The sequence below is a fragment of the Mesoplodon densirostris genome, chromosome 7, assembly GCF_025265405.1.
Source record: "Mesoplodon densirostris isolate mMesDen1 chromosome 7, mMesDen1 primary haplotype, whole genome shotgun sequence".
Lineage (NCBI taxonomy): Eukaryota > Metazoa > Chordata > Mammalia > Artiodactyla > Ziphiidae > Mesoplodon > Mesoplodon densirostris.
The window spans coordinates 60,209,639-60,236,293 of record NC_082667.1 but is presented as its reverse complement, the minus strand read 5'-3'; the positions used below and the strand labels follow the sequence as shown (position 1 = coordinate 60,236,293).

At 54.1% G+C, this 26,655-nt stretch overlaps 1 protein-coding gene across 2 annotated transcripts in view; it reads right to left on the bottom strand.

Moving 5' to 3' along the window:
- PDE2A (phosphodiesterase 2A) overlaps positions 1-25,447 on the bottom strand; it is a 90,274-nt gene extending 64,827 nt beyond the window's left edge. For both annotated transcript variants that reach the window (XM_060103464.1, XM_060103465.1), the window contains exon 1: positions 25,377-25,447. In XM_060103464.1, coding sequence (XP_059959447.1) covers positions 25,377-25,447 — 71 coding nt within the window. The remainder of the gene's footprint in view (positions 1-25,376) is intronic.
- Positions 25,448-26,655: the final 1,208 nt, after the last annotated feature.

The following is a 26,655-nucleotide window of genomic DNA, read 5'->3' as shown; positions in this document are numbered from 1 at the left end:
GAGTGATTTCCTCAAGGTTGAGTCATTGAGCCCAGTCCTGGACACAGTCCAGGCACCTGGCACACAGGCTGGGCAGAGTCCTAGCTGTGCCACAGCTCAGGGGGAAGCCCTCCATGCCAAGAGTTCTCCCACCTCTCTTTCTGAGGGCCAACTCTGAACAATGCCTCTTCCCCTGCTCACACACCTTCAGCGACTCCCTACCATCAGCACAGTAAAGTCCCAACCCTCGGCCTGACATGGCAGAACCTCTATGACTTAGCCCCAACTTGTTTTTTCAGCTTTGACCCTCTTGCCACCGATCCTTAAATTTATACTTCCTGCTCTCCTCAGATGCGTGACTGACTCATTCTCACCTTCAGGCTTTTACCCAGCCACCCCAACCCTAATGTCCTCTAGATCCTATCAGCCTGCTTACCTTTCAGGGACCAGTCGGAGGCCCACCTCCTCCAGGAGGCCTTCCCTGGATGCTACCTCAATCCTCTGGGTCCCCCTTCTTGCATCTTTCCTAAGAGTCATGTCTGGGGGCAATTTTACTGCATCTTATTTTACTGCATCTTCAAATTGAGGGCAATTTGTCCTACTTACTAACGCTGTAGAAAACATTACATGGGCTAACATATGTAAAGGTTCTGGCCCAGAAAAGGGCCTCCCTTCTCTTTTTTTGGCCTCAGTTTCTTGCTCGGTAAAGGGAGCGACCAATGTAAGGGCTATTATAAGGACTGAGTCTGAGGCCAGTGCACAAATCTCTTGGTAAATCCTGAGCATCTGTCATCAGCTCAGTCTTGGGCTCCGGGTAGTGCGGGTGGGACAAAGGCATCCAGGAGGCATCTGTTACAGCTACTCGCCAGAGGTGTTTGTTCTTCAGGAGAGGCCATCTCAGACCTCACAGTCAAGGGCCAACCCTGGCCTGGCACGGCCAGCATCTCTTGGGCTTTAACATTTGCTGAGCACTTACTCTGTGACTCACAGTTCATCTTCTCACCAACACTATAAGGTAGGACCCATTATTAGCCACATTTTACAGATAAGGAAAACTGAGGCACAGAGAGACTAAGTAACTTGCACACAGTCACACAACTAATAAGTAGTAGAGTCAAAATTCAAACCCAGGCCATCTGGCTCCAATCTGTGCTTTATATTCATTCTCTGCCTCTTGAGGAAAGGCACGTGAGAAAAACTAATTTTCCCACCTCTCCTTTTGTCCCCAAGAATGCAGTCAGGGTCCTACACTCCCAGCCCCTGAACCCTCGGCCCGCCTTTGCCATGAGGAAGCCCAGCTTCAGGGGTACCTGGCTCAGCTCCACAGCCACCGCTTTTCATCTCCCCACCTTACAGGCCACATTAAGCTGTCCAGTGGCCCAGCTACCTCAGACTCGGTATTTTAGGAAAAGGGGACTCAGCTGACAGCCTGTCCACCTGGGTACTGGGCCATTCAACCTCAGGCCCTGTCCAAGAACCAGCCCTTCCTCGTTCCCAACAATGAGCCCTCTCTGGACCACTGCGCTTACAAAGCACTTCCTCACCCAGGACTGATGAGCAGACTTTCACGCTCATCATCTCTGCATATAAGAGCGTGACACCAGCAGGCCCTCCAAAGACCCCAAATCTGCTCCCATCCTCCATGACCATGTGTCCTGCTTCCAGGAGCCTGTCTATGTGCCTGACATGCATCTATCCTCTTGCTGCTAGCCATGGTCAGACTCCCAGAAGCCCAGGTTCAAACCTGAGCCCTGCCCTGACATGCTGGGTGACCCCATGCAAGGCTCTGGCCCTGTGAAGGTTGGCCTGGTTCTCTTTGAGGACTCAAGCGGCTCGGGTGGAGGAAGGCAGGATCCAGGTAGGCCTAGCGGGGCAGAAGGCAGCTCTCTGGGGCAGGCAGGCCTGCCCGGGCATGCCAGGTCCAAGGACTGTGAGCGAGGGCCAGATCCCAACATGGGGCTCCTCAGGAGGGAGTGTGTGGGGCTCAGTCTCTCCATGACTTGAGGTGGAGCCCATGGACTAAAAGAGGGTTCCACCATCCGAGGGGCCCTGTCCGGTGACAGTCCAAGAAGGGCCCAGGAGGAAGTTGACATCTCTGCGGGTTCTGTGTCCAGCTAGCGCCCATCCGCAGTGTTCAGCCCCGGAGAGGGCACAGTTGTGAGCTACCCTTAGTTAGCCGTGGTGTGTGCATGTGTGTAAGGTCCTGCATGCAGGTCTGTGAGCATGATGTGGGTGAAGGCGGAGTACAGTTTTGTAAGTTTGTATCTTTGTAAGGATGTGTGATGCTTTCATTGTACAGCTGAGCTTGTGTGTGTGTACACAGATGTGTGTGTATCTACAGGAATGTGCATATGTGTGTGTGTGCAGACAGGTATGTGTGCACAGGTGTGAGTATGTATGCACACATGTAAGTATGTGTATACAATTGTGTGTGTGCACAAGAGTCCAAGTATGGCACATAGATGCAGATGTGTGAGTCTGCATGTACTCAAATTCACAACTAACAGAGGTGCTGCTCATGGCCACTAGCCCCGGTCAGCTCTGTGTGTCCGCTGGCACTGGCTCCAGATATGGCAGTGGCCCTTACAGAGAAAGGATCTGGCCACAGGCAGGTGTTGGGGACAATGTGGATTTGGGCTCTGGGTGGGCAGGGCCTGCTCCCAGAGCCCCCACAGCAGCTCTAACCGGGAAAGAGCACAGGCTGAGTGAGCGCAGGCTCAAGGGATGAGGGGAGAGGGGTGGGGCAACCACAGGTCTCATCCATTTTCATGTTATTTGCATACACATTTATCTTTGCAGCAGACGGCCAGCTGCACAACCCTAGCGGGGGAAGGGAGCCTAGAGGATTCTAGTGCAGGGCCTGCCAGCTCACATCGGGGCTGACGTCCAGGGGACTCAGGCCTTGGCACACCTTAGTATCTGCTCCTTACCCTCTGCAAACCCCAAGAGCCTTCTGTCACACAAGGCTGCTGCAGGCCACACACACTCACTGTCTTTCCACAGATACACACACACACACATACTCCTACACGCAGACTCACATCCCTATACGCCTGCTCACACAGCTCCTGCACATAGAACACTGGTGGGCACACCTGCCCTAGTAGCTCCTTCAGGGACCACTGTGTCTCCTTCTCCCCGATGCCCATACCTGATGGAGTAATCTTTTCTTCACTCAAGTCCGACCCTGCCTCACCCATACCCACACGGGTCCCCACTGCCCACAGGATAAAGTTGGAGTTCCAGTCCTGGCCTTCTTGGTCCTTAACCCCGCCTCCAAACCATCCTTTCATGCCCCACACTCTGCCTTCTGGCCACACCCCTCACTGCTCACCAATCCTCCAACCAGCACTTCCGTACTTTTACCAGGCACTCGACCTCCCCACTATGCTGTCAGCTCCAGGGGACTGGACTCTTTTCCCGTTTTGCTCATTGCTGTGGCCCCAGCACCTAGAACAAGGCTTGACCCAGAGGAACTGCTCAAGAAGACATCTGTGGACTATAGGAATCAGTGGTAGAACCCTCCTTCCAACCTGATCTGCCTCCTTATGGAGGACCTGCCCAACTGTATTTGTTTCCCTATGTGCCTCCCCCATCAGACCCAAAAGAGACTGGGTCTGATTTAGCTCCACGTGTCTGTATGCAGCATATCCAGCATGGGGCCAGGCACACACAGCAGGAGTGGGGGATGGGGGACAGATGGTGACCCCCTAAACGAGACACAGGGATGTCTAGAAGGGGCGGCCACCTTGGCCAATCACACAAAGCCCACCTTTCCCGGAGAAGAGGCCTCCTGACCACCTTCCCCCATCCAAGCCCCTTTCTGAAGTCACCCTGACTGGCAATCCAGCCTCTGCTTGCACACTCTCAGGGACAGGGAGCTCACTTTCTTTGCAGCCAACCCCTTCCCGTGTGGGATGGCTCTGCCTGGTGCTGACTCCTCCCACAGCACCATCCTGTCAAATCCTGATCATCCTGAGCCATGATTCCCATGGGAAACGGGAAGGAAGATGAGCAAAAGGAGCAGCAGATCCCAGCTTTCCCAGCAGCTCTACCAGCCTTCCCAGCTTTGGGCAGAGGTGGGAAAAGGAGCTCTGGGCTCTCAGCCTGCCCCAGGCTACTACAGGCAAGTAGGTTCAAGGTGCTCAGGCTTCTGCAACACCAGCCACTATCCCCAGGAGTCTGGGGCAGTGCAGAGAGGGGGCAGTGCTGAGAAGCTCTTCAGCAGACGCCACTGAGCCCCATCCCCTCACTGAGCGCACTCTTTCTCTCATCCCTCAAGCCCCCCCGCCCCGCACCCCATCTCCTCCCCTCACCGGGGCCTCTTGCCCTCCAGTCCGCAGGACCTTGCGGGACTGCTCTAACCCCAGCCCTCGAGTGTCCCATGGAGATGCCTCCTCCTGAGCCCTGTTGGGCAGGCTGGGTGGATGAAGGCGATTAGGTCCTCAGCCAAGGGTGGCTGCCAGAGTCCCACCCAGCCCTGCCTGGACAGCTGCGGCCCACAAGCTGCCCAGCTTTCCTTCACCAGCTATTCCTGGGCTGGCCCTGCTCCAGAGGTGCCTCAGGCTGCAGTTGGTCACTGACCCCAGTCCCCCATGCGCACACACACACACACACACACACACACACACACACACAAACACACACACACCAGGACTGCTCAGAGCTGAGCCCATGAGGAATGCCAAGGCACAAGAAATTCTAAGCAACAGGGACCCGAGGCTCCATGCTCTGAAAACTCCCTGCCAGCTCAGACACTGTCAGAGAGGGAGCCCCAGTCTGTGGCTTCCAGGTTCCAAGAACTCCCAGAGCTTTGTGATCTAAGAAAATCAGAGCCTCTATTATAAATCCCATTGTTAGAAGAGTCTGTGCTTTTTACATTCTATGAATGCGAGAGCCTGGAGTCCTGAGAATGCAGGAGCCCAGGATTCTAACATTCTATTATTCTAACTGCCTGTAGTGCCGGGACTCCAGGACTCCAGCTCCAGGGTTTCCACAGCCCTCAGAGCCTGATGGTCTGTGGGCTGCGTCTCTGTGAATACCCGGTGAGGTGAGGGCCCCTGTGAGCCCCTGCACTTGCCTTCCACACTCCACCTTTTGCTCACACTACTGTTCAGGCCTAGGGTTCCATCACCCTCCTCTCTGCTAATTAAATCTTAGACAACTTTAAAGGGGCAGGGAGGGCAATGCCGTCAGGGACTACCTGAGTGCCAGGGCCACCCAGGTGATTCTCTTATTTAATTCTCATGATATTATTAGCCCAACTTTACAGTTGATAAAACTGAGGTCCTGGGACATGAGGTCATTTGTCTAAAGTCTCACAGCTAGAAAGAGTAGAACAGCGATCCAAACCCGGTCCCTTGCAAACCCATGCCTCCCAGTAGCAGGCCAACTCCTGAGAAGAGCCCGGGGGGAGGGGGCTCCCTCTTTGGCTTCAGGGCCACACTGGAGCAGCTCCTCCCACCCCAGCAGCCCCCCAAGCTCCAGAAGGCAGAGACCGTGGTCTCATCCTCTCGCCTCTCCAAGCTGGAGGCAGCCCAGAGTCGGCCACGTTTCCTGTCCTGATTGATCAAAAGGAGCTCAATCCGCAAAGACTCCGTGTGGGACCGGAAGACTTGGCGTTTTGTTTCTAGGCACCCGTCGCTATGGAAGCCAGGTGCTGCCAGCCCAAGGCCTAGCAACGAGGCCCCGCGTGGTGCAGGGCGGAGGGCAATTGTCAGGGGCTTCGGAGGCTGCCAGCAAGAGAGAGGGAAGGTGGACCACTCCGCTCTCCTGGCTGGAAGGCGGGACCCACTGCCTTGGCTGGGCTGGCAAGGGGAGGAAGGGAGGCAGAGGGGGCAGGACCAGGCAGGTTCTGAGAGACAGAGACCCAGAGATAAGGGCAGAGAGAGACTTACAGAGATAGACTAAGGGGGTTCAGAGACAGCGAAAGGCAGAGACACTATCAGAGAGAGGGAGGTGCAGGAAGGTGGAAGAAGACAAGAGCTGCGACTCAGAGACCACTGAGACAAACAAGTGGCAGAGAGGGACTGACTCTCAGACAAGCCCAACTCCTGGGGAGGGAGAGGGAGGAAGCCGCAGGGGAATGACAGAGATGGATGGAAGTGTGACAGGAGGAGATAAGCCTGAGGCAGGAGGCAATAGAGACAGATAATAAAGCAAGAGAGGACCAGAAATGGAGGGGCAGGCGGGGTAACACAACGTGGACTGGAAGGCAGAGCAGACAGCGGCAGGGGTAGTATGAGGGCAAGGGCACCAAGAGCACAGAGTCCTGGGCTGGCCCCAGTCCTGAGCCCCTCCTCCTGGGTCTGCCCATCTGTGGCCTGGGCGTCACCAGCCTTGTACCACCAGCCCACCACACTGCCTCTCCCCCAGAACACAGAGTCATCTAGGAACAGACGCTCAGAAAAGAGGCTGGTCAGAAAGGTTCCATGTGTCTCTTACTCCCCAGGTACAGGTCTTGTGCAAGCTCGTGCAGTGAAACAGTATCTGGAACAGCAGAAAGTCAGGCCTTGGGAATCCCAGTCCAGAGCCCACTCCCCACCCCCATCCAAGTCAGACTAGGCCTTCGTTACCTGCGGAGGCACCGTCAGTACAGAGGAGGCACACTCGTCCCCCTACTAGAGTGACTGAGAAGATGACAGAGCCTAATATGGAACCCCCTTTACTTCCTTCTTCCTCAACAACAGGCCCTGTGTCAGGGCAGTGGGGACCCAAGGATGGAGCGGACAGCATCCAGTGGAGGGATGGCCCACAGCTCTCCCTCTCAGGGCTGCAACTAGGGAAGACAGGCTCTGGGGAACTCAGAAGGGGCAGGGAAATGGCTGGAACTGGACAGGGAACATCTCATTTAATCCTCACTGTAACCTGTTACAGATGAGAAGACAGGAAAGCGACTGCCCTAACCACTACCAGCCAGCAGGTGCCGGAACCAGGACTTGAACCCAGGTCTCTTGGGGTCAGTGAAAGTTGGAGGGCCTGGCGGAAGCCCGTCTGCCAGGGTGGAAACAGCTGATCCAGGAAGGGGGCGCTATCTAGGCCTGTTCAGAGGTACTTCCCAGTAGGAATGTGGGGAGGGTCCCAAGCCCTGCTCTGGCCCCCACTCCTCCCAGCACCAGCTGTCCCCCTCCCCATGTCAGAAAGATGACAGTGCTTGGCTAGACTCTGCCACCTGTCAGGTACCAATCTCTCTCTCTCAGAGCTAATTTTTCCTGTGATTGTTAACACTGTCAGTGGCGCCTGGCAGCTATTCTGGGAGCTCGTGTGCCCTCAGAGGCGCCCCATCTGCCCCCATCAGCCTCACTCTCTCCAGACTCCTGAGGGAGGAACCAGCAAAGACTAAGCGCCTACTGCATGCCCTGGTGGTAAGAAGCACTCTACACCTGCTAATGCAGGGGACACGTGTTCGAGCCCTGGTCCGGGAAGATCCCACATGCCGCGGAGCAACTAAGTCCGTGAGCCACAACTACTGAGCCTGCGTGTCTGGAGCCTGTGTTCCACAACAAGAGAGGCCGCAATAGTGAGAGGCCCGCACACTGCGATGAAGAGTGGCCCCCGCTTGCCACAACTAGAGAAAGCCCTTGCACAGAGACGAAGACCCAACACAGCAAAAATAAATAAATTAATAAACTCCTACCCGCAACATCTTCAAAAAAAAAAAGAAAACCACAGCTTTTCTCCTTTAAAAAAAAAAAAGAAGCAGTGCTCTGCATTCATTATCTCATTAAATTGTCCATTGAGGTCTCTGAAGGCTCGCCTCCACCTCCTGCAGCTCCTGACCCCTGGCCTCTCTGCCTGCCCTCCCCCGACCTCACAGCACCCACCCCAGGATCAGCCTCTGGGGCAGGGTAACCCCACAGCAGTAGGTACACACAGGTGTCTGGGAACGGATAGTTTCATTCTCAGCTGCAGGGCCCATGGTGGGGGGCAGTGGGGAGAGCAAGGGGAAGGTGTAGGGTCGGCAGGCTAAAGGTGAGAGGGAGGGGAAAGGGAAAGCAGGGGGAGGGGCAGGCAGGGGACCCACGCCAGCCTCACTCCACATACACACACCCCGCACGCTGAACCTGGGCCGCAGCCCAGATTGACCCACGGTGCCACACTTCCCTGGGCCCAAGTTCCTGGAAGGCAGCGCTGCAGGGATGAACGATTGACTGCCTCTCAACCTCCTCCTACTGCCTGGAGGCTGCCTCCTCCATGCAGCCTCCGAGGCTGATCAGTGTCACCGTCAGGGTGAGAGTCTGGGGGCCGCCTTTGGACAATAAGCAATGACTCCCCTCATCCCTTCCTCAGCCCAGCACTCTCCCTATTCCTCAGGAACCTGGTTTAGGTAGATGGGCAGTGCAGGGGCTGACATGGAGGCTGGTGTGTGCATGTGCTAAATCAGTAGAAGAGAGGAGTTGCAAATACAAAAGTGAGCCATGTGACCCGGGTTCAAATCCCAGTTCCTCCATCTTCTGGATATGTGACCTGTGCAAGTTACTTAACCTCTCTGAGCCTCAATTTCCTTATCTGTACAGTGGGGTTACCAATAGTACTCAACTAACATGATGAATGAGATTATACATGCAGAACTCTGGCACAATGCTTCACATACAGTATTTTTTGATACATGAAAGCTTTTAATACTGTGAGCGTGTATGTGCATGCATACACATGTATGCATGTGTGGGTTCCCTTGGAAGGTCCGGGGGGATTTCTGGCACTCTAGCAAGGGGGTGTAGACTGCTCCCTAACCCTTGACTCCCCTAGAGTAGGGTCTGCAGCCACACTTTCAGCTCAGTCACAGAGAAGGAGAACTGCTGCACCCCAAAAAACCCACCTGTGCTGGGTGAGGCTGTGTAGGAGAGATGGATGGCTTGGTGGCCACCAGGTAGGACTGGTGATTAGGAGGCTAACGGCCCAGCATCCGGAAAGGAATGGGAGGGAGACTGAGCCATGGGGCCATCCAACAAAGGTGTCAGGCCCAGCAATGCTGCACAGTGGGAAGGAGAGAAGCAAGGGACAGCTTCAGGTAGAGGAAGTGTAGACGAGCCAAGGGCCAGGCAGCCAGGCCCAGTCTAGTGCTGACCCGTTACTGAGTGATTATCTTGGGGCTTCAATTTCTTCATCAGAACAATGGGGTCAAATGTCTCTCTCTGCCCAGATAAGTTCCAGCCTCAGCAGGCCCAATATCAGACACGAGGGCCAGGGAGAGCCCTGGGGAGAATGTGAGGAGCTCAGAGATGCCCTCACCTCTTGTACCAGTGCCCAACTCAGTCAAGGATCCCTGAGGGTGTGGAGTAAGGGGAAGTGGCACTGTGTCGGGGCTGGCAGCCCAAAGACCCAAGTTTGATTCAATTTCTGACCCCAATCTCTTGCTGACCTTAGCCAAGCCCCTGACTTCCCCAGGTTCTTCCCTGGATGCCCTCCCCCACTAACTTCCCACCCACACCCAATCCTTCCAAGGCAGGAAGGGCCAAAAGCACAGCCCTTGCCGATGCAAATTTCATTAAAACGGAGGGGAAAGTCACCCATGGGCCCTCCCCACCCACCGGAGGTAGTGGTTACCTGGAAAAATTCTGGCCAGCAAGTCTGGGGCAAGAGGTCCTAGCTGGGGTCTAGCTGGACCCTGGCAGAGCCCATAGTCTCAGTCTATCTCTAAGGACCTCATCGAGCTTAATCAAGTCACTTTCCTTCTCTGAGCCTCAGTTTTCCCATCCCTAAAATTAAACAAGCAACAACAATAAAATTCTTCAGGGGCTCCTCTTACCCTGTGGGACAAACTGCAAACTCCTCACTGAGTCCACTCCTTCCCAGTCCTTTCCCAGGCTCCACTCCTCCTGTGCTCCCCACTGCAGACCCCACACTTAGGCTGTCCTGGACTTTTATCAATCTCTCGTCCCTCTTTAGGTTTCACCTCTGGACTCACGCCTTGTGGTTCACCTGTTCACCTCCAGACTTCTGTCTTTCTCTCTCTCTCTTTTTTTTTTTTGGCTTGCAGAATCTTAGTTCCCCGACCAGGGATTGAACCCAGGTCCCAGCAGTGAAAGCACTGCGCCCTAAAGACTGGACAGCCAGGGAATTCCCTGGACCTCTGTCTCTCCACTGGAAAATCCCCTCCTCGCTCAATAGGGCTAGAAGAAGTATCATCCCCTCTGCAAAAGCCTTTTGCACAGCCCCTGGCAGAGCTAAGCCAGACCTCCCCCGCCCCGCCGCCGCAACAGAGCCACCAGTGGCTGACACACCTTCTCTGGAGCCTAGACCAGGAAGTGTCCCCATTTCACTCTGAGCTCCCAAGGGTGAGGGTCAGGCTGGGCCTCATTCCCAGGGGGTGAAGGTGGTGGGTAGCTCAGGGCCTCCAACAGGGAAGGGGCTTAGGGACATGGAAGGAAGGAAGGAGGAAGGGAGGGAGGAATGAAGAGAAAGAGATAAGAAAGGAAGGACAGAGAGATACAACTGTCCTCAAGGTCCCCTTGGACCTAACAATCTGAATGAACTCTAGCCCACTCCAGGTGGAGCCCCCATGCCTGGTCCTGCCCCATCTCTCACTCCCCTTTGGCCCCTGTCACACACACCAGTACAAAGGCCCAGAGTCAGAGGTCTGTGGCCTCTGCCGCTGCATTCTGACTGGAGGCTAAGAACATGCCTGGTCGTCATAGTGATGCTGCGATGCTGTCATCAGTAATTCATCACCCAGGCCCTGGGAAGCCAGTGAGGTATGAGGAGAGCTGGTCAGAACTGATCAGAGCGGCCACTTGGGGCAGGAGACTTGGGGTTGTGGGCCTGGGGGAGGGTCAGGGATTAAACTTTTAACGGCCCCATCCAGCTGTGTCCTTCCCTCAGCCTCCCAATGCCCCGGTAGGAAGGAGGAGCCCAGACCTTTCCCCAGTCTGTCCTGTGCACCTACTGTTTGTCCATCTCAGTCCAACCTCAGAGGTGGGGGTCAGTGAAGGCTGGAATAGGAAGTCCCCACCGCAGGGCTTGTGAGCAGTGTCCAGGCCCTGCTGTCCTCAGTAGAGCAGGGGGACATCCCTCCTCATGTCACAGGGGTTGAGAAGGGGTGGAGGAAGTAAGCCCATATGTTGTGCCCTCTCCAAGCAGGCATTCCTAAGAAGTAACTCATTTAATCCTCCCAGCAAACGTACAAGGTCGGAATTATTACTGCATTTTGCAAATGCCTGGATGTTCTCTCTGCCTAAATCCTTCCAGCCAGTTCCATCCCCTCCTCCGGGAAGCCTTTCAGGATGCCCCGCACAGCACTCATACCCCCTCCTCTGAACTCCCAGTGATGGTGAGCGAAGGTTCTGGTCTCCCCAGTCAGACTGGACTGCTGGCTCCTCCTCCCAGCCAGGGTTGTGTAGGGCACACGCGGTGGACCCTTTCATCCCAGCAACCCTCCTGGCAACCGGAAGACAGAGGCTGGGGCTGTCCGTGGTCCTGAACCCTCCCAGGCCTTTCCCTGGAAGTCTGGTTCTTTCTGTTGGAAGTCACCCGTTCCTCTCAGCCTGGGAGAGGAAGGCCAGATGCCACCTGTGAGGTACCCCTGCCCTCCTCTCACCTAGTTCCTTTATTCACAAAACCTTGAAACAAGGAACCCATATGGAGCTGGAGAATGGAAATGAAACTAACGTGCATTCACTCAACAAGCATTATTGAACACCTACTATGCGTGGCCCTGCGAATGGAGCTTGGGATACAATAGTAAACAAAACAGACCTAATTCCCGCCCTTTTGGAGATTTTGGTTCTGTAAAGTCAGTACTGTGGTTTGCTTTACATGTCACATTAACCCATTCGATCCTTACAATATGGATTGTAATCCAACAAAGGTGGATTTTTTTTTTTTTTTTTTTTTTTTTGCGGTAAGCGGGCCTCTCACTGTTGTGGCCTATCCCGTTGCGGAGCACAGGCTCCGGACGCGCAGGCTCAGCGGCCATGGCTCACGGGCCCAGCCACTCCGCGGCATGTGGGATCTTCCCGGACCGGGGCATGAACCCGTGTCCCCTGCATCGGCAGGCGGACTCTCAACCACTGCACCACCAGGGAAGCCCCACAAAGGTGGATATTATTATGCCCATTTTACAGTGAAGGAAATGGAAGCTTAGGGTGATAAAGGAACTGCCCAAGGCCACACAGCTAGTATCCAGTAAAGGTGGGATTCAAACTGAGGCTTGACTGACCCCACGTCTCATTCTTATTCTGTTCCTAGGTGGAGAAGGGGTCACAGACATAGTCCCTGCCCACAAAGAGTTCATAATCTAGTTTACCTGTCCCAGTTCTCCAATCAGCACCACTGGAAAGTGTTCCTTGAGTCTTACCTGAATCCCTCCTGCTGCAGCTCTGACTTGCCCTCTCTTTCTTGGGACCTCAGCAGGGCAGAGGACCAGCTTTCATCCCCTTGCAGACACCTGGGGTCCTTCCATGAGCTCCCAGCCCTTTCTCCACCCCTACCTTGCACAGAGGTCTCCTTCCACAGGAGGGAGTGAGGTGGGTGCTCTAAAAATACCTTAATCCCTCCCTGCTCGTGCCCTAATTAAGCTGAGTGAGTCATTACTTTAAGTAATTTATTGCTCGTTACATAATTGCTTTAATATTTGGGTCTAGGACTGGGGAACAAAGAGCTCCCCTTCTTTTAGGGGAATTGCTAGTCCCCAGGGGAGTTTATGCCCCCTGGTGGAGATAAGGACACAAGTGGAATCATGTTGGACAAGCCCCTGCTCCAGTCTGGACCAATATATGGCCATTTCCACCTGGGCCACAGGGCACACCTGATCCATGCAGGGGCAGGTTTGGGGGAATACCAACTCCCTAATCTGTCACCTACTCTGTAGATTTCTGAGGCCACCACTCCCAGCTGACCCAGCCCTCAGACCCAGAGCCTACCCTCAGGATACTATGGCCTGAGCATCCCTTCCTTTCCCTGGCCTCTTGCCTCTTGGCCTCTACCAGTCCACGGGAACCAAGGCTCAGAAAGGGCAAGCCGTTCCTTGGTGTCTCCCAGCATACAGAGGCAGTCCCCTCTCTGCGCCCAGGTTGTCAGCTCAAGGAAACCCCAGCACCTCTCACAGCCCTAGAAGAAGTCACCTCCAATGGGGAATGACTGCAAAGGGCACAAGGGAAGTCTCGGGGGATGATAAAAATATGCTTTCCTTGATTGAAATGGTGGTTATATGACTGTAGAGATTTACCAAAACTCATTGAATCATATACTTTAAGTTGGTGATTTTATTGTATGTAAATTATACCTCAATAAAATGAATGTAAAAAAAATTTTTAAAAGCAGTCACACCCCCACCTTCTGGGTCCCCATCGCATAACAGCTGTGCAAAATTGGCAGCCATGCAGAAACTGAGGCGGGGAGGCGCAGAGAACCAGCTACAGAGGGCACATAGTAGGTGCTCACACTGTAGATGTTGGTTTCATTCAGTTCCAATTAGCAAGGACTAAGTAGGCACCTCCTGGGTACACTTGACTTGATCTCATTAGCTCTCCTCCTGCTCTCACGCGGCCCGGGGAGGGAGCTGAACCGCGCACCACGTGCATCACAAGCTTTGTCTCAGTTAATCCTCGCAGCAGCCCTAATGAGGTGGGCTCTATTATCATCCCCCTTTTACAGACGAGGAGACAAAGGTGGTAGAAGTCAGCACAGGTCCTGCTGCTAAGAAGTGGAGGAGCTGAGAGCTGAACCAGGAGGCAGTCCCCAAGGCTTGGGCGCATAATCACTCGCCTCTACCACCTCCCTTTCCCACACTAAGTGGCGTGGGTTAGGAAGCCATGCACGGAAGTCGTGCCTCTGACCCCAGGCCTCCAATAATGAGGTTTTCACTTGGCTTAGAAGTAGAGGGGAGCACACCCAAGCAAAGATGGCAAGTGAGCATGTGTGTGTGAGCTCAGAGAGGTGGCAAGAGGCAGAGCCACCTTAGGGAAGGAGGGAACTGGGTCAGGTAACAAGCCTGGAAGAAATGCAAAAGAAATCAGAGTCTGAAAAACTGAGGCAGAGGGCATCCAGCTGTGCCAGCCAGTGAGTTAAATGCCTGCTCAGGCCCTGAGTAGCCAGGGCTCCTCGCTGCTATTCCTGACTCACTCCCCCCAAAGTTTGTCTCTGCCTAGTTTCTCGGCCCTAATCGCCCACTCAGAACTCAGTCACCATCTCACGGGGCACAGGCCAAAAGCCTTCATCCCCAAACTTGTAAGGACTGGTTGCAAAACATAGCAGTGATGCTATGTGGCACAGGAGAGCTCTGAGGTTGGGGAGTATGGAAGGACCACCAAGACCTGTTGAATGATAGGAGTTAGCCGGTGAAGGGAGGGGGTGTCGAGGAAGGGTGTTCCAGGCCAAAGGAACAGCATATGCAACAGTCCAGAGGTAAGAGGTGGGGAATCCAAGGTAGCTCGATCTGGCTACCTGATGGGTATTCTGTGTTTATGCTGAGCATGAGTGTTTCTGTGGTTGTGCACCATGCATGTGCTGAATCCACATCTGTGTTGCATGTCTGTGGTCTGTATGCCTGGGTTATACACAAGGGTACTGGGGTTCATTCTGTTTCTTCTGTGTCTAGGTCGATCTTTAGACTCATCCTGTGTCTGTTTCTCAGTGTGTATTGATATTTGTGTTGTGGGACTCTCCATGTCTGTGGGCTGTGGTCCGCTTCTTTGTATGTTGGCTTCTGTGTCTGTTTTTCTCTTTGTTTGGGTTTGTTTCTCCCATGCCTGGAGCTGTGTTTTTGTGGCCAGGGCACTTGGTCCCTGAGAAGAAGCCTGGGCCAGGGGTGCTAGAGCCGGCATGCAGCCATTCACAATAGCACCTAACAACTGTCAAGCACTTAGTGGGGTGGCAAGTTGCACTGGAGATACTAATTACCACTGATAATGAGCCAGCAGCCTGAGGTCCAGCAGAGGCTGAAAGTGGGTCCCCACTGGGCACTGGGATGAACTGGCTGGCCAAGGCCCCTAACTGCCCCAGCACCAGGAGGGGCCACCTCCCTTACTCATCCCCCAGGGAGGACCGAGGCCCAAGCTCTGAACAGCAAGAAGGACTGAGACCAAACTCCAGCATGAAGGTCTCAAAAGGGAGGACTTTAAATAGACTTGGCAGTAGACAGGCCGTAAGTGTTATTAAGAGATAAGGCAGCAGTGACACAGCTTTGCTCTTGGGGACCACGGCCTGAGGGCGTGGCTTATGGGTGCCATGGACGTGTGCTCTGGAGTGGGGAAGCCCCAGGGAGGATGAGGCAGGAAGGGATGCCCCTGGAGGGGGATCTAGAGCTGTCACACGTCCCTGCATAGGTGGGCAGACACTGGGGAACTAGGGCCATAGCTGAGGCAGGTGAGCTGGGGGGTGGGCGCTGTCACTCCTCCCCTGACCTGTCGATGCCACTCACATGTCCTCTGCCACCCCTGATGCAGCCTTCTTGCCTCTCACTTGGGTCTCCACACCAGCCTCCTCACCGGCCCCTCTAACTCACCCTTCACTGGGAGCTTCCTAAATCCGAAGTTGACCATGGCCTGAGTGACATTGTGCAGCAGCCCCAGTGCTGCCCAGGCAGGGAGCAGGGCAGTCGTGGCAGGAAGTAGTTCCAACCCAACCGCAGATGACTGGGTACACCTACCAGGCCTCACTGGACATGACAAAGTGGGCATTCAGAGGCAGGGCTTGACTTCTGGCTCCAGCTCTGAGACCTACTGGCTGTGTGACCTTGGGCGAGTCAGCACCCTCTCTGGGCTTCAGTTTCCTATCATCCATTTGTCCCTCCAGATCTCCACCCTTTTCTGCCATTCTCTGTGCCCCAGAGGATGACTTCTAACGCTGCTTCGTCAAGCTCCCTTGCCCTCTAGCCTCCAATCCAGTTCTGCCAGTGAGGGCAAGAGAGCAGAGAGAGAAGTGAGAAGGCTCAGGGTATTTACACCCTCTCCCACCCCACCTCCCTTGACAGCCTCTGTAGGGCAGCCCTCATCCGGGACCCGGCTTGGATCTGGAGCACTCTCCTTGCTCCTTGGGCCTCTCAGATGCTAGTCCTAAGTGCCTCCACATGCCCTGTTGGTTCCCTTAATCCTACCCCACCTCTGTAAGTGTTGCTGCATCAAACTGCCTTCATTTAAACCATGTGAGTGTGTCATCTGTTTCCCCTCTACAAAATAGGGCTAGCTCCTTGAAGGCTAGTTGAGGGGACTGAAGGAGGTGATTTGAACATACAGTTGGCCCTCCAATCTGCAGGTTCTGCATCCATGGATTCAACCAACCATGGATCAGAAATATTTGAAAAAAAAAATTCCAGAAAGTTCCACAAAGCAAAAGTTGAATTTGCCATTTACATAGCATTTACATTGTATTTACAACTACTTACAGATCATTTACATTACATTAGTTATTATAAGTAATCTAGAGATGATTTAAAGTACATGGAGGTTACATGCAAATACTATGCCATTTTAAATAAGGGACTTGAGCATTCTCAGAGCTTGGTGTCCACAGAGGGACCAGGATACCGAGGGACAACTGCATAAAGGGCACTCTGTAAACACTGTTCTCTCCATCTAGCCCCTAAACTCCACTCCACTTGAAGTTTTAAGGTAACTTGGGGACTTCCCTGGTGGCACAGTGGTTAAGAATCAGCCTGCCAATGCAGGGGACACAGGTTCAAGCCCTGGTAAGAGAAGATCCCACATGCCGCGGAGCAACTAAGCCCATGTGCCACAACTACTGAGCCCGCGTGTTGCAACTACTGAAGCCCACGCACCTAGAGCCCGTGCTCTGCAGCAAGAGAAGCCACCGCAATGAGAAGCCTGCACACCGCAAAAAAGACCCAATGCAGCCAAAAATAAATACACAAATAAATTTATAAAAAAAGAAAAGATAACTTGGAATTCTCTGGTTTTGGAAGGATGCAGTACTGGGCTGTCTGCTCCTCTCCTCTGCTACCCTAATTCCCGCCCAGCCCCCAGCCCCAGGAAGCCTCTATCCCTGCTCCACCCAGAGCCAATGTCTGAGCCCCCAGCCAGGGGCCTCCCACCCTAGACCCCCAACGACTCAGCACAAAGGAAGCTGTGTGTCTGTCTGCCTGTCTGCTCCCTCCCCGCCAGTGCTGAACCAGCAAAACCACCGCAGAGTTGGCCAGTCCTACCCATCGCACTCCTACCTCCACCGGAGTGTCCTCACATCCAGCCCCCTGCTTCCAATCCCAAATCTCCAGGAAGACAAATTTCTCTCCAGTTCCCCCTAGGAAGGGGATCTCCCTGCCTCCAGGTGGACGGTCTAACCTCACACCTTCCCCCAGCCCAGGCCGCCAGGGGGAGCACTCTGGGGCTCAAACCTCCTCTTACAGAATGGCAGAGGCATGTCCTCTGGTCCCTCCATGGCAGCTGCAGATTAACAAACTTCAGAGAGTTTGCCACCAACTTCCCTGCTAGAGCAGGAGTCTCATTTCCCACGTCCCTAACCAGGCTGCCCAGCCCCTGCTCTCACCTCCCTACCCCATGGACAGGAAGCTCATCCTTCTTTCCCAGGGCAGCCCCTTCCCTATGGGGCTACCCTGGCCCCCTCACATTGAGCCAAGCTGGGCCTCCAGGACTCCCCCAAATCCCAGCAAAGTCTCAGTACTAGGAGACCAAGGAGAGATTTTAGGGAAAGCCTTGAATGTTAGAACAACAGAAACCTACAAAGACATCTGATACAAAGATAAGGACATTGAGGCTTCCAGACGAGGCCCCTCCCTGGTTCCACCCCACTGCTGGACTCTCCTGCATCGAGTCTCCACGTTCCACGAATGACAGACTTCACAAGTTCCTGGAAGGAGTATCACAGCGAGCAGAGGCTCTGGTAGAAACTTCAAAGGCAGCATCTGAGGCCTGGGAGGATTGGAAATGCCCAGGTACAGGAGGTGGCCTCATGTCACAGACTTGAACCTCTACTCTGAGCTCCCTGCCTGCTCCAGAGGCTGGAGGGAGGGAGGCCTTCCAGGCCAGACATACCCCCTCTCTCTGCTCCAAGCCTTGCCATCCCTCCCTGGATCCTGCTGTGAAACCTTGAGCTAATCACTAACTCCACTCTGGGACTTCAATATTTGCATCTATATAACGAGAAGACTGGACTGAGAGTCCCTGAAACTCTCTAGTGGGGAAGAGGTGCGGCCATTAAGAGTTCCCAGGGAGAATGGAAGCCAGACACCTCTCAGCCATGTCCAGAATCTCAGTCTGATGGCCCAGGATCCTGGCTGGCCCCATCTGATCCTGGACACAGAGACAATCTGTTCCTTCCAGGGCCCTCACTGACTAGAAGCGGGCCAGAGTCCCCGGGGGGAAGCCCAGCCCCGCACATGACAGCCCCTTCAGGCTAAGTCCACACACATCTTGTCTCTCCCTTTAGGCAGGTGTTACCCAGGAGAGAAAGTGTTGAGTAGCTATACCTTGAGCATGGCCTTGCTGTCAGCAGAGCAGGTACCTTCACACACATCCACTCATCTGTGCTCTCCCACTTGGACATGTTCACCCACATACACAGACATATACATCTATACAGCATTACTAGAACAATGTACATAACACTGTACACACAGGCACACATACAAACAAGCCACCATCTACCAATAACTCAGGCATAAAAATGGACACTCACATGTTCACACATATGAATATGTCCACACTTTTATACAAACACTGATCCACACACTCTCACCCTCTCAGACCCATATACACACATGTACAACTGGAAATTCACATTCACACACACACACACAGAAACACAAAGAAACCAACCAATCTCGCCCCCATCTAAATATCAAGGAAATCATCATCCAGTAGAAATCCAGACACCAACTGCAATGTCAATCTAAATCCATTTCCAAATCTAAGCCTGCCCCAGAACTGTGAGGAAAAAATTTCTTGTTTCCAGGTTCAACCCCTCCAGCATGTCTGTCCCTGCCGTGTGGGGTCCAGTCTCTCCAGCCTACTTCCTCCCTATGCCATTTCAGCAGGGCCCTCTCACGCCCAGCACGATGCAAGTGGAGAACAATGGACTGCCCTCTCCCCACCCTTCATCTCTGCTCCTTTTCCAGCCTCTTCAAACATAAAGAAGGCTAGAATGGACTGTGTGTGACAGCACCCCTGCTGGAGATATGTGGCATTACAGCACAGCTCTATGATACATGGTAATCACTCCCCAGGCTGTGGTGGAGGGGAATAGGTAGAAGGGAGAGGAAGAAGGAGAAGTCGAGAAGTGTGCCGGAAGAAGAGGAGCAAAATTCTGGGAGCACCAAGAATGGAGCTCAGAAGTCTCAGGCTCTCTTGGGTATCTCTACTCCAGTCCAATCACTCCAGGACTGTAAGCTCAATTCTCCCAAAGCCCAGCTCTAATCAGGTCCTGCCTCTGCTCAAAACCCTTGGGTAAGTCCTAGTGGGCCACAGCAAGAAGTCCAAACAAAGCCTGGAGTTAGGTCTCTGGGGCTGGCCAGTCCATCTCTTGGTCTCATATCCCAAGGAGCCCAGCCCTTGCTTCTTACGTTTGAGCCAGGTCTTTGCTCAACCGCTCCTTTGCTGAGATGTCTAATTTTCCATATCTTGCCTGTCCTTCGAGGCCTTGCCTTTGCCATCTGGGACGATAATCCATGGAAAGGGCAGGAGCTTTGGGGGGCAGACAGACCTGTTCTCTCGGTATTAGCTGAATACCTCTGGGCAAGTTATTTTCCCCTCTCAGATCCTGTCTCTTCATCCAGAAGACAGCAGTCTCTGGGGTTTGTGGTGAGGATTAAATGAGATCATAGATGTGAAAACAGTACTCTGGAAGCTGTAAACTTCTGTGTGAACGTGTGAAAGTCATAATTATGGCTTAATCCTTTTATCCCTGCACCCGCCAACACACAGCAGGCTGAGCGATCCCTGAGGGAAGGGATGGAGGCTGCTTCACCTTTGGGCCTCAAATATTCCAACATTCACCAGGGCCTGCCCCACCAGCCTCAGCAGCAGGGTGCGGATTTGGATCCAAGGTGGCAGTACAAAATGTACTCACTGCAAATTCACTAGAAACTACAACTCCCAGAATGACTCACAGACTGCCATGGGCGCGGCCACAGACCTAAGCCCTCATCAGGCCCTTTCCTCCATTGTTTTCCCTGGGGATTAGTCTCAGACCAGACAGGGCAGCCCCGGGAGGTGGTCACATGTCTCTGAGGCCCCTCGGCCCCTCCCACGGAGCATCCACACTTCTCACCATTCCCACCACCACTGCTCCATTTCAGACCTCTTTGTCTCTCCCACGGGATGACAGTTTCTGGGCTCACTAGCTCTGGTCTCTCCCCCTCCAGCCCACCCCTGAATCTTTCTAAAAGGGTAGGTGAGTGTGGGTGGTTCATAATGGCAGCAGCGAACCTTTATGAGCACCTGCTGCATGCCTGGCACTAAGCGCTCCACTTCCAGATCCTTCAGTTATCCTGCCAGGAAAGTATTATTATTCCCATTCCATTATCCACATGGGATTCAGAGAAGTTAATTAAGTTGACCAGGACCATACAGAGTAAAGTTGCTGAAACTGGAACCTATGTCTGTCTGCTACCTTCTCTATTCTATTTTCAAAGCTTCCTCCGAACCCAGGGTAGCCATCTCAAGTGTGAGAGCCCAGAAGACACAGGGTTCTCATATCTCAGCAACTACACTGTGGGGAAGTCCTCCTAGTTGTCTGATTTAAATCCTTTCTGCTGCACCAAGCCCTAGTTGCCTCCTGTTTTTCAAGGAAGGCAGTGAGAAGGGTGACTTCAGGGACTTAAAGAAGTGGGTCACATCCCTGGGGACCCGGCCCCTCCCAGGGAATGGGCAGCTGAACAGTGGGAGATAAATGTGTTGAAAATATCTGTTACTAAATACATCTACTTCCCGAGAGGATGGGGTTGCTGACAGGGAGCCTGTAGCCCCTGTCCTGGAGGCCACAATCTTGTGGCTCTGACAAACGGAGGCGCTCAAAGCAGCAGACAAGGCTGCTCTGGCTGTCCTGGGGGCTGGGGCAGAGGGGGTGGGAGGCCAGCATGGAAGGGGGTGACGTTTCATCCACCCAGCCAAAGCTGCCAAGCCCAAGCTGGTTTATTTGCATATTACTTTGCATTCATTTGCATGCCACTTTCTGGAAGGGGCCCACTTTCTTCAGCCCCTGCCTCTCCCTCATTTCCAGAGTCTCTGTTTGTTCACTGAACACCCCATTCTCAAACAATGAGGAGACCCTCAGCAGGCCCAAGAATCTGCACCAGGCCGACATGTCAAAGCTGTTGGGGGACACCTTGGTGGCAGAAAGTGCTTCCTCTACTCTAACCTCAATTCCTTCACTCCTCTCCTACTCCATCTCTGCCCAGTCCTTCCCCCACCCTTGAACTTCACACTTAGGCCACTTTGAACTCTTATAGTCCTCACATAAACAAAACCATGTTTGTGCTCACCTCAAGGCCTTTTTATGTGGCATTCCCTCTTCCTGGAGCTGTCTCTCAGTTCTGCCGGGAGAAGTGACTCTTCCTTTTAAGGCCAGCCCCAAGGCCCCTCCTCCTAAATTCCTTTGTCTGACACTGGCAGAGGTAGGAAAGACCACAGGCTTCCCTCCAAGTGGTCACTGGCTCTGTCCCTCTCCCTGAAGAGCTGCCATGTTTGGTTGGGCAGCAATCCATTGAATGGCTGCTGAAAGAAGGAAGGAATGAATCCTGATGCCCCTCCCCTGTCTATCTGAGCCCCTCCAGTCCCCCTCTCCCTGGATGACATCACTCACCTGCAGGAGGGGTGGGGCTAATAGTGTCTCTGCCTCCAACTCCCCCTCCTGTCCTGGGAAACTTCCCCTCATGCTCACAGCCCGCTCTTGTGAAGCCAGGAGATTCCATAGGCCCTCTGTGCCGGTAGGAAGTTCTCCTCATTGTCTATCCTCATGCCCTACTCTGGCCATGCCTGCTTCTTTATCTCTATTTTGGGAGAGGGCACAGGGACTGCTCAATCTCAGTTTTACCATCTGTAGTTGGAATGAAGGCCACTGATCTCTCATAGCACTACTGAACCACTATGCCCCAGCCTGGCCCTGCTTGGGAAGAAGGACAGTGACCCAGGATGGAGAAATGACACAAGGCCAGGCAGCCTGGAGTAGCTGGGCCTACAAGGGAAGGGCTGCCCAAGAGGGAAGGGATGAGCATGCTGCCCCTGGGGGTATGTAAGCAGGGCTGGATAGATCTGCGGCCAAGCTGTAGAGAGGAGTGAAGTTAACTGCTAGAAGGTGGCCCAGATGCTCATGTCCTCTCCCCCTTGGAGGCTGCACTGAGCCTTGGTGCCCAGCCCTGTGCTGTGAGTGGGGTGGGGAAGCACAAGGAGGTGGCTCCTGCCTTTGAGGAACTCCTTGGCTGGCTGGGTAAGGAGCTCACACACAGGGGACATCACAGGGGAAGGCTGAATCGGGGCTGCATTCCTGACCCTGTACCGTCAGGGAGAAAGACTTCAGGGTGGGTCATGGGATCAGAGGGAGCGGGGAACCAAGGAGGGCTTCCTAGGGGAGGTTTGCTATGCAGAGGCCTTTCCCTAGCTCCCTAATTTTATGAGGAAAATCCAAGCCCCTACAAGCCCCTTAGCTTTGCACTTGAGACCCTACAGAATCTGGCCCCTTCTGCCTCTCTTCCTCTTCTCAACTCCCTTCTCACTCCTACCAACCCAAACCCTCTTTGCCCCTTGAACACACTGTGCTTTCTCACATCTACCCACTTTTACAGGCTTTTTCCTCTGCCCTTCCCTGCCTGGGCAATTCTTATCCATCCCTCAAGATCCAGCTCAAATGTCTCTTCTTGGGCAGCCCTGGCTTGGCGCAGGCCCCCACTCCCACAGCTTCTCTCTGCCCAGCACTGTCCACTGTGCTTCCACTGCTGCCTTCCTCATCAGACTGGGCACTCCCTGAGAGTAGGGTCTGAGTCAGTGTCCTCTCTGTGTCTTCAGAGGCCAAGCCAGCGGGCACCAAACAGGCATTGGGGGATCTCTGTTGAGTAAAGGAGTCAATGAATGAATGATTAGATGCAGGAATGGAAGCACACTGAGTGGGTAGATTGGAGAGGCCGAAGCAGCAGAAGCCTGAGGAGTGCAGGCTGGACGTGACAGCAGCGTAGCTGAGGCTGAGACTCCCAGTCCATTAAGACTGAAGGGAGGTATTGCTGGGAGTTCTGCCTCCCCCATTTGGCTAGATCCCAGCCAAGCCATCAGTAATCCCCAGGGACAAGAGGCTGGAGTGGGAAGCAGGAAGAGAGCCAGGAGCTGTTTGGTGGGCAGGGGGAGCTGGGGGGTGCAGGAGCACAAAGGCAGTTAACCCTCACGGAGCAATCCAGCTCAGGCAAGCAAGAGGTCCTGTGCAGGCCCGGAGGGGAAAAGGACTGAGGCTCAGCACCAGCCTCGCAGCCGGAGGAGAGTGACAATGCCACAGCTTTGGTTTCCCTGTCTGGGAAGAGATGGCTCTACAGTCTCCGACCCTCTGCACCCTGGCTAGAAACCCTACAAGGGTCCCTTTACTACCTTCCATGTCTGAGTCTTCCAAGAGCTTTTTCTTCCCCACATCTGGACCCTCTGAGGTCACGCCACTGCACCGCCCCCACCCTAGCCCAAGCCTGAGCCACTTCCATGCTCCCCTTCCCCATCCTCTTTCCCAAGCCCTCCAACCTCTCCCTTCAGAAAGCCCTGGTCTCATCTGCCCCTTGGCCCACGTGGCCCCAGACCTCACTCATACCCACACTGGTTTAGCCTCCACACTGGCCTCCTGGCTCCCACCCTTCCCTTCCAGTTCAACCTTGACAGTGCCATTGAGGCAGCTTTCTAAATCCCAAATCTGATCATGTCTCTCTGTTGCACAAAACCTTTCTGGACTCCCCAGGGCCCTCAGGATAAAGCCCAAGAGGCCTGGAGTCCAAAGTCCTGCACGACGTGATTCCTGCCTACCCCTCCAGCTTCCTCACTGTTCCAGGCACACACCCCATCCCAACCCAGGGCCTTTGCTTATACTGTGCCCACGCGCCACACCCACCTCTTAGCTTGATCTTGGTCTTTACTGCTTAATTATGTTCAAGCTATTTTATGTTAGGAAGCTTAGGAGGCCCCAGAGAGCAGAGCCATTATTGCCTATTTCTTCTCTGGATCTCCCCACAGGGTGTAGAATGAATTGTCCTGAGCTCATGGAGGTGGTCACACATTCATCCACCCCCGCCTGGCCTCTGTGGGCCAGTGTCCCAGCTGTGTCCTCGACCACCAGGGGAAGGAAACAGCCACTCACACACACTCAGATGAACACATACTATAGACACACACACACACACACACCAGGCACACAAGCACCAACATACACACTCATGCACACTAGCACCATGATCACACACCCACACTGGAACACATGCTAATACAGACACTCCCATACACACACACACACACACACACACACGGTAGTATTAATATTCACACACTAACACACACCAACATGAATACACATGGAATCAAACAACATGCTCAATATTGAGTCACTCTATTTTGCAGACACAGCACACATTAACATGCATGCCAATATACAAATTCAAACACACACACACACCCCTGCACACATACTCTCACAAAAACTCGATGAGAGTCACGCCAGGATGCTCATACACCCTGACAGGCTGCTGCACATCCAACCACCAAGGACCCCAGAACTCTACATGCCCCTCTACACCCCACATGTCCCTTGTACCCCCCACATGTATGCACACACACAGCCTCCCATAGCCTGGCATAGACCTGCACCACCACTGACTTGGAGACTTGGAGACACATGTCACTTGCCTGCTACCTCGGCAGCCCTCAGATGGTGGAAGGGCATCTCCACAGAACCCCCCTCCACTCACCTGCACATGCAGCGGTGCTCACGAGGCTGGTGCACAGGAGCCTCATCCCAACCAGCCCCATGACTCTCTCTGGGATAGGGGCTTTGGGGACAAAGTTGCCTAAATTGGCAGCTCTGAATCCCAATCCTCATTCCATGGAGAGCAGTTGCCCCAGACCCTCTCCTGCTCCAGGGCCACTCTTATTCATAATTCATGTTCTCTCTCCCTACACACACACACACACACACACACACACACACACCGCCACCCACCCACACAGACCTCCCCCACCCCCAGCCCCTGAAGGGATGGTTCACGTTCATTATCAAGCCCTCCCATAGCCACCATCCCCTTCTATGGGACCCCAGCCCCAACACGCCCTAGGTTGATGTCAGGCACCCCCGCCCTGCACAGAGACCCTCCCTCTATGCTACAGTCCAGCAACAGGGTGCCCTGGAGCAGGATCGATCCTCCCACGTGGCCCAGCTCTACACCAACCCCAGCTCCTTGGAGGGACTCCCAGGACCCTGTCTGTGGCACCTCCTGCAGCCACTCACCCGGACCCCAGCCCCTCAATAGTACTCACGGCTCAGCCGGTCGCGCTGCCGGGCACTGCTGGCTCCTGCAGAGGATGGAGTGGCCGCATGCCTGCCCCATCGCTCCTCATCATCTGCCTCCCGAGCCAGACTAAAGTGGCACCTCGCCCTGTCCACCCTGCCCGGGGTTCCAGGCAGGGTGCCTGGCCCAGCAGACACGGGGACCAAGAGCAGCAGCCTGTCCCCGACTCAGCCTGGACCCAACACCCCAATCCAGCCCTGCTGCCCTGGCTCCTCCTGCTTCTCCGGCTGCCACTGCCTCTGCCGCTAGGCTTACTCTGGGAGGAGGTTGGAGCAGGTCTGATAATGCAGAAGGGGGAGGGAGGAGGGAGGAGGAACAGAGAGGCCCAGACAGAGAGGGAGAGAGGGAGGGAGGGGAAGAGAGAGACTCTGGCTGGGAGAGAGGAAAAGAAAGACTCACACACAGAGGGAGAGACTGAGAGAGAGAAACAGACAGAGACAGGAAGGGGTAGAGAAACACATGAAGGAGAAGAGAGAGGGATCAAAGCCCCATGGAGATCAAGATGGAAATACAAAAGATCAGAGAGGCATAGGGAAAACACACACACAGAGGAACAAAGACGGGGGGGAAAAAGACATGGAAATGGAGAGAGAGAGAGAGAGAGAGAGAGAGAGAGAGAGAGAGAGAGCGAGCCCAGAGAGAGAAATGTGAGGATAAGGAATTTTGAGGCATTTTCAATGCTTGTGAGCTAGGATGGGATCTGGGTATGAGGGGCAGGTAGACAGAACCCAGACCCTCAGGGCAAGGGGACACGCCCATGCCCTCCTCAAGTATGGAAGGGCCACAGGGCCTCCTGGCAGAACTGGATTCTCTGGACTCCCTTACTGGGATTGTATCATGTCCTAGGGTGCATCCTCAGCATGGAGTTGGGTACACAGGAGGCTCAGGGGACTTTTGCTGATGGTCTTTGGACTCAAAGCCTCATCACAGAGTTCACCTCTTGGGGGCTCTATTTAGCTCGGACACTGTGGGAGCTGATGCATGAGCATGGAATTCCACTAGGAGTTGTGGCACCCAGGCCACAGCACGCCCCACATGGCTTCACTGTCCACAGACTATAGGCATAGGGGAGGGCCTGCTTCACCTCTGCCATGTCCCTGAGGGCAGACAGACTCCTGACTCCTGAGGAGGAAGCCTTAACCCAGTGGAATAGGGGCATTTTAGGCAATGGGACAGGTAGGGAACTGTCTCAGCAAAGCTCCTGTTGGACAGAGGAGAGAAAGCTCCACACCTGGAGGCAGGAGATG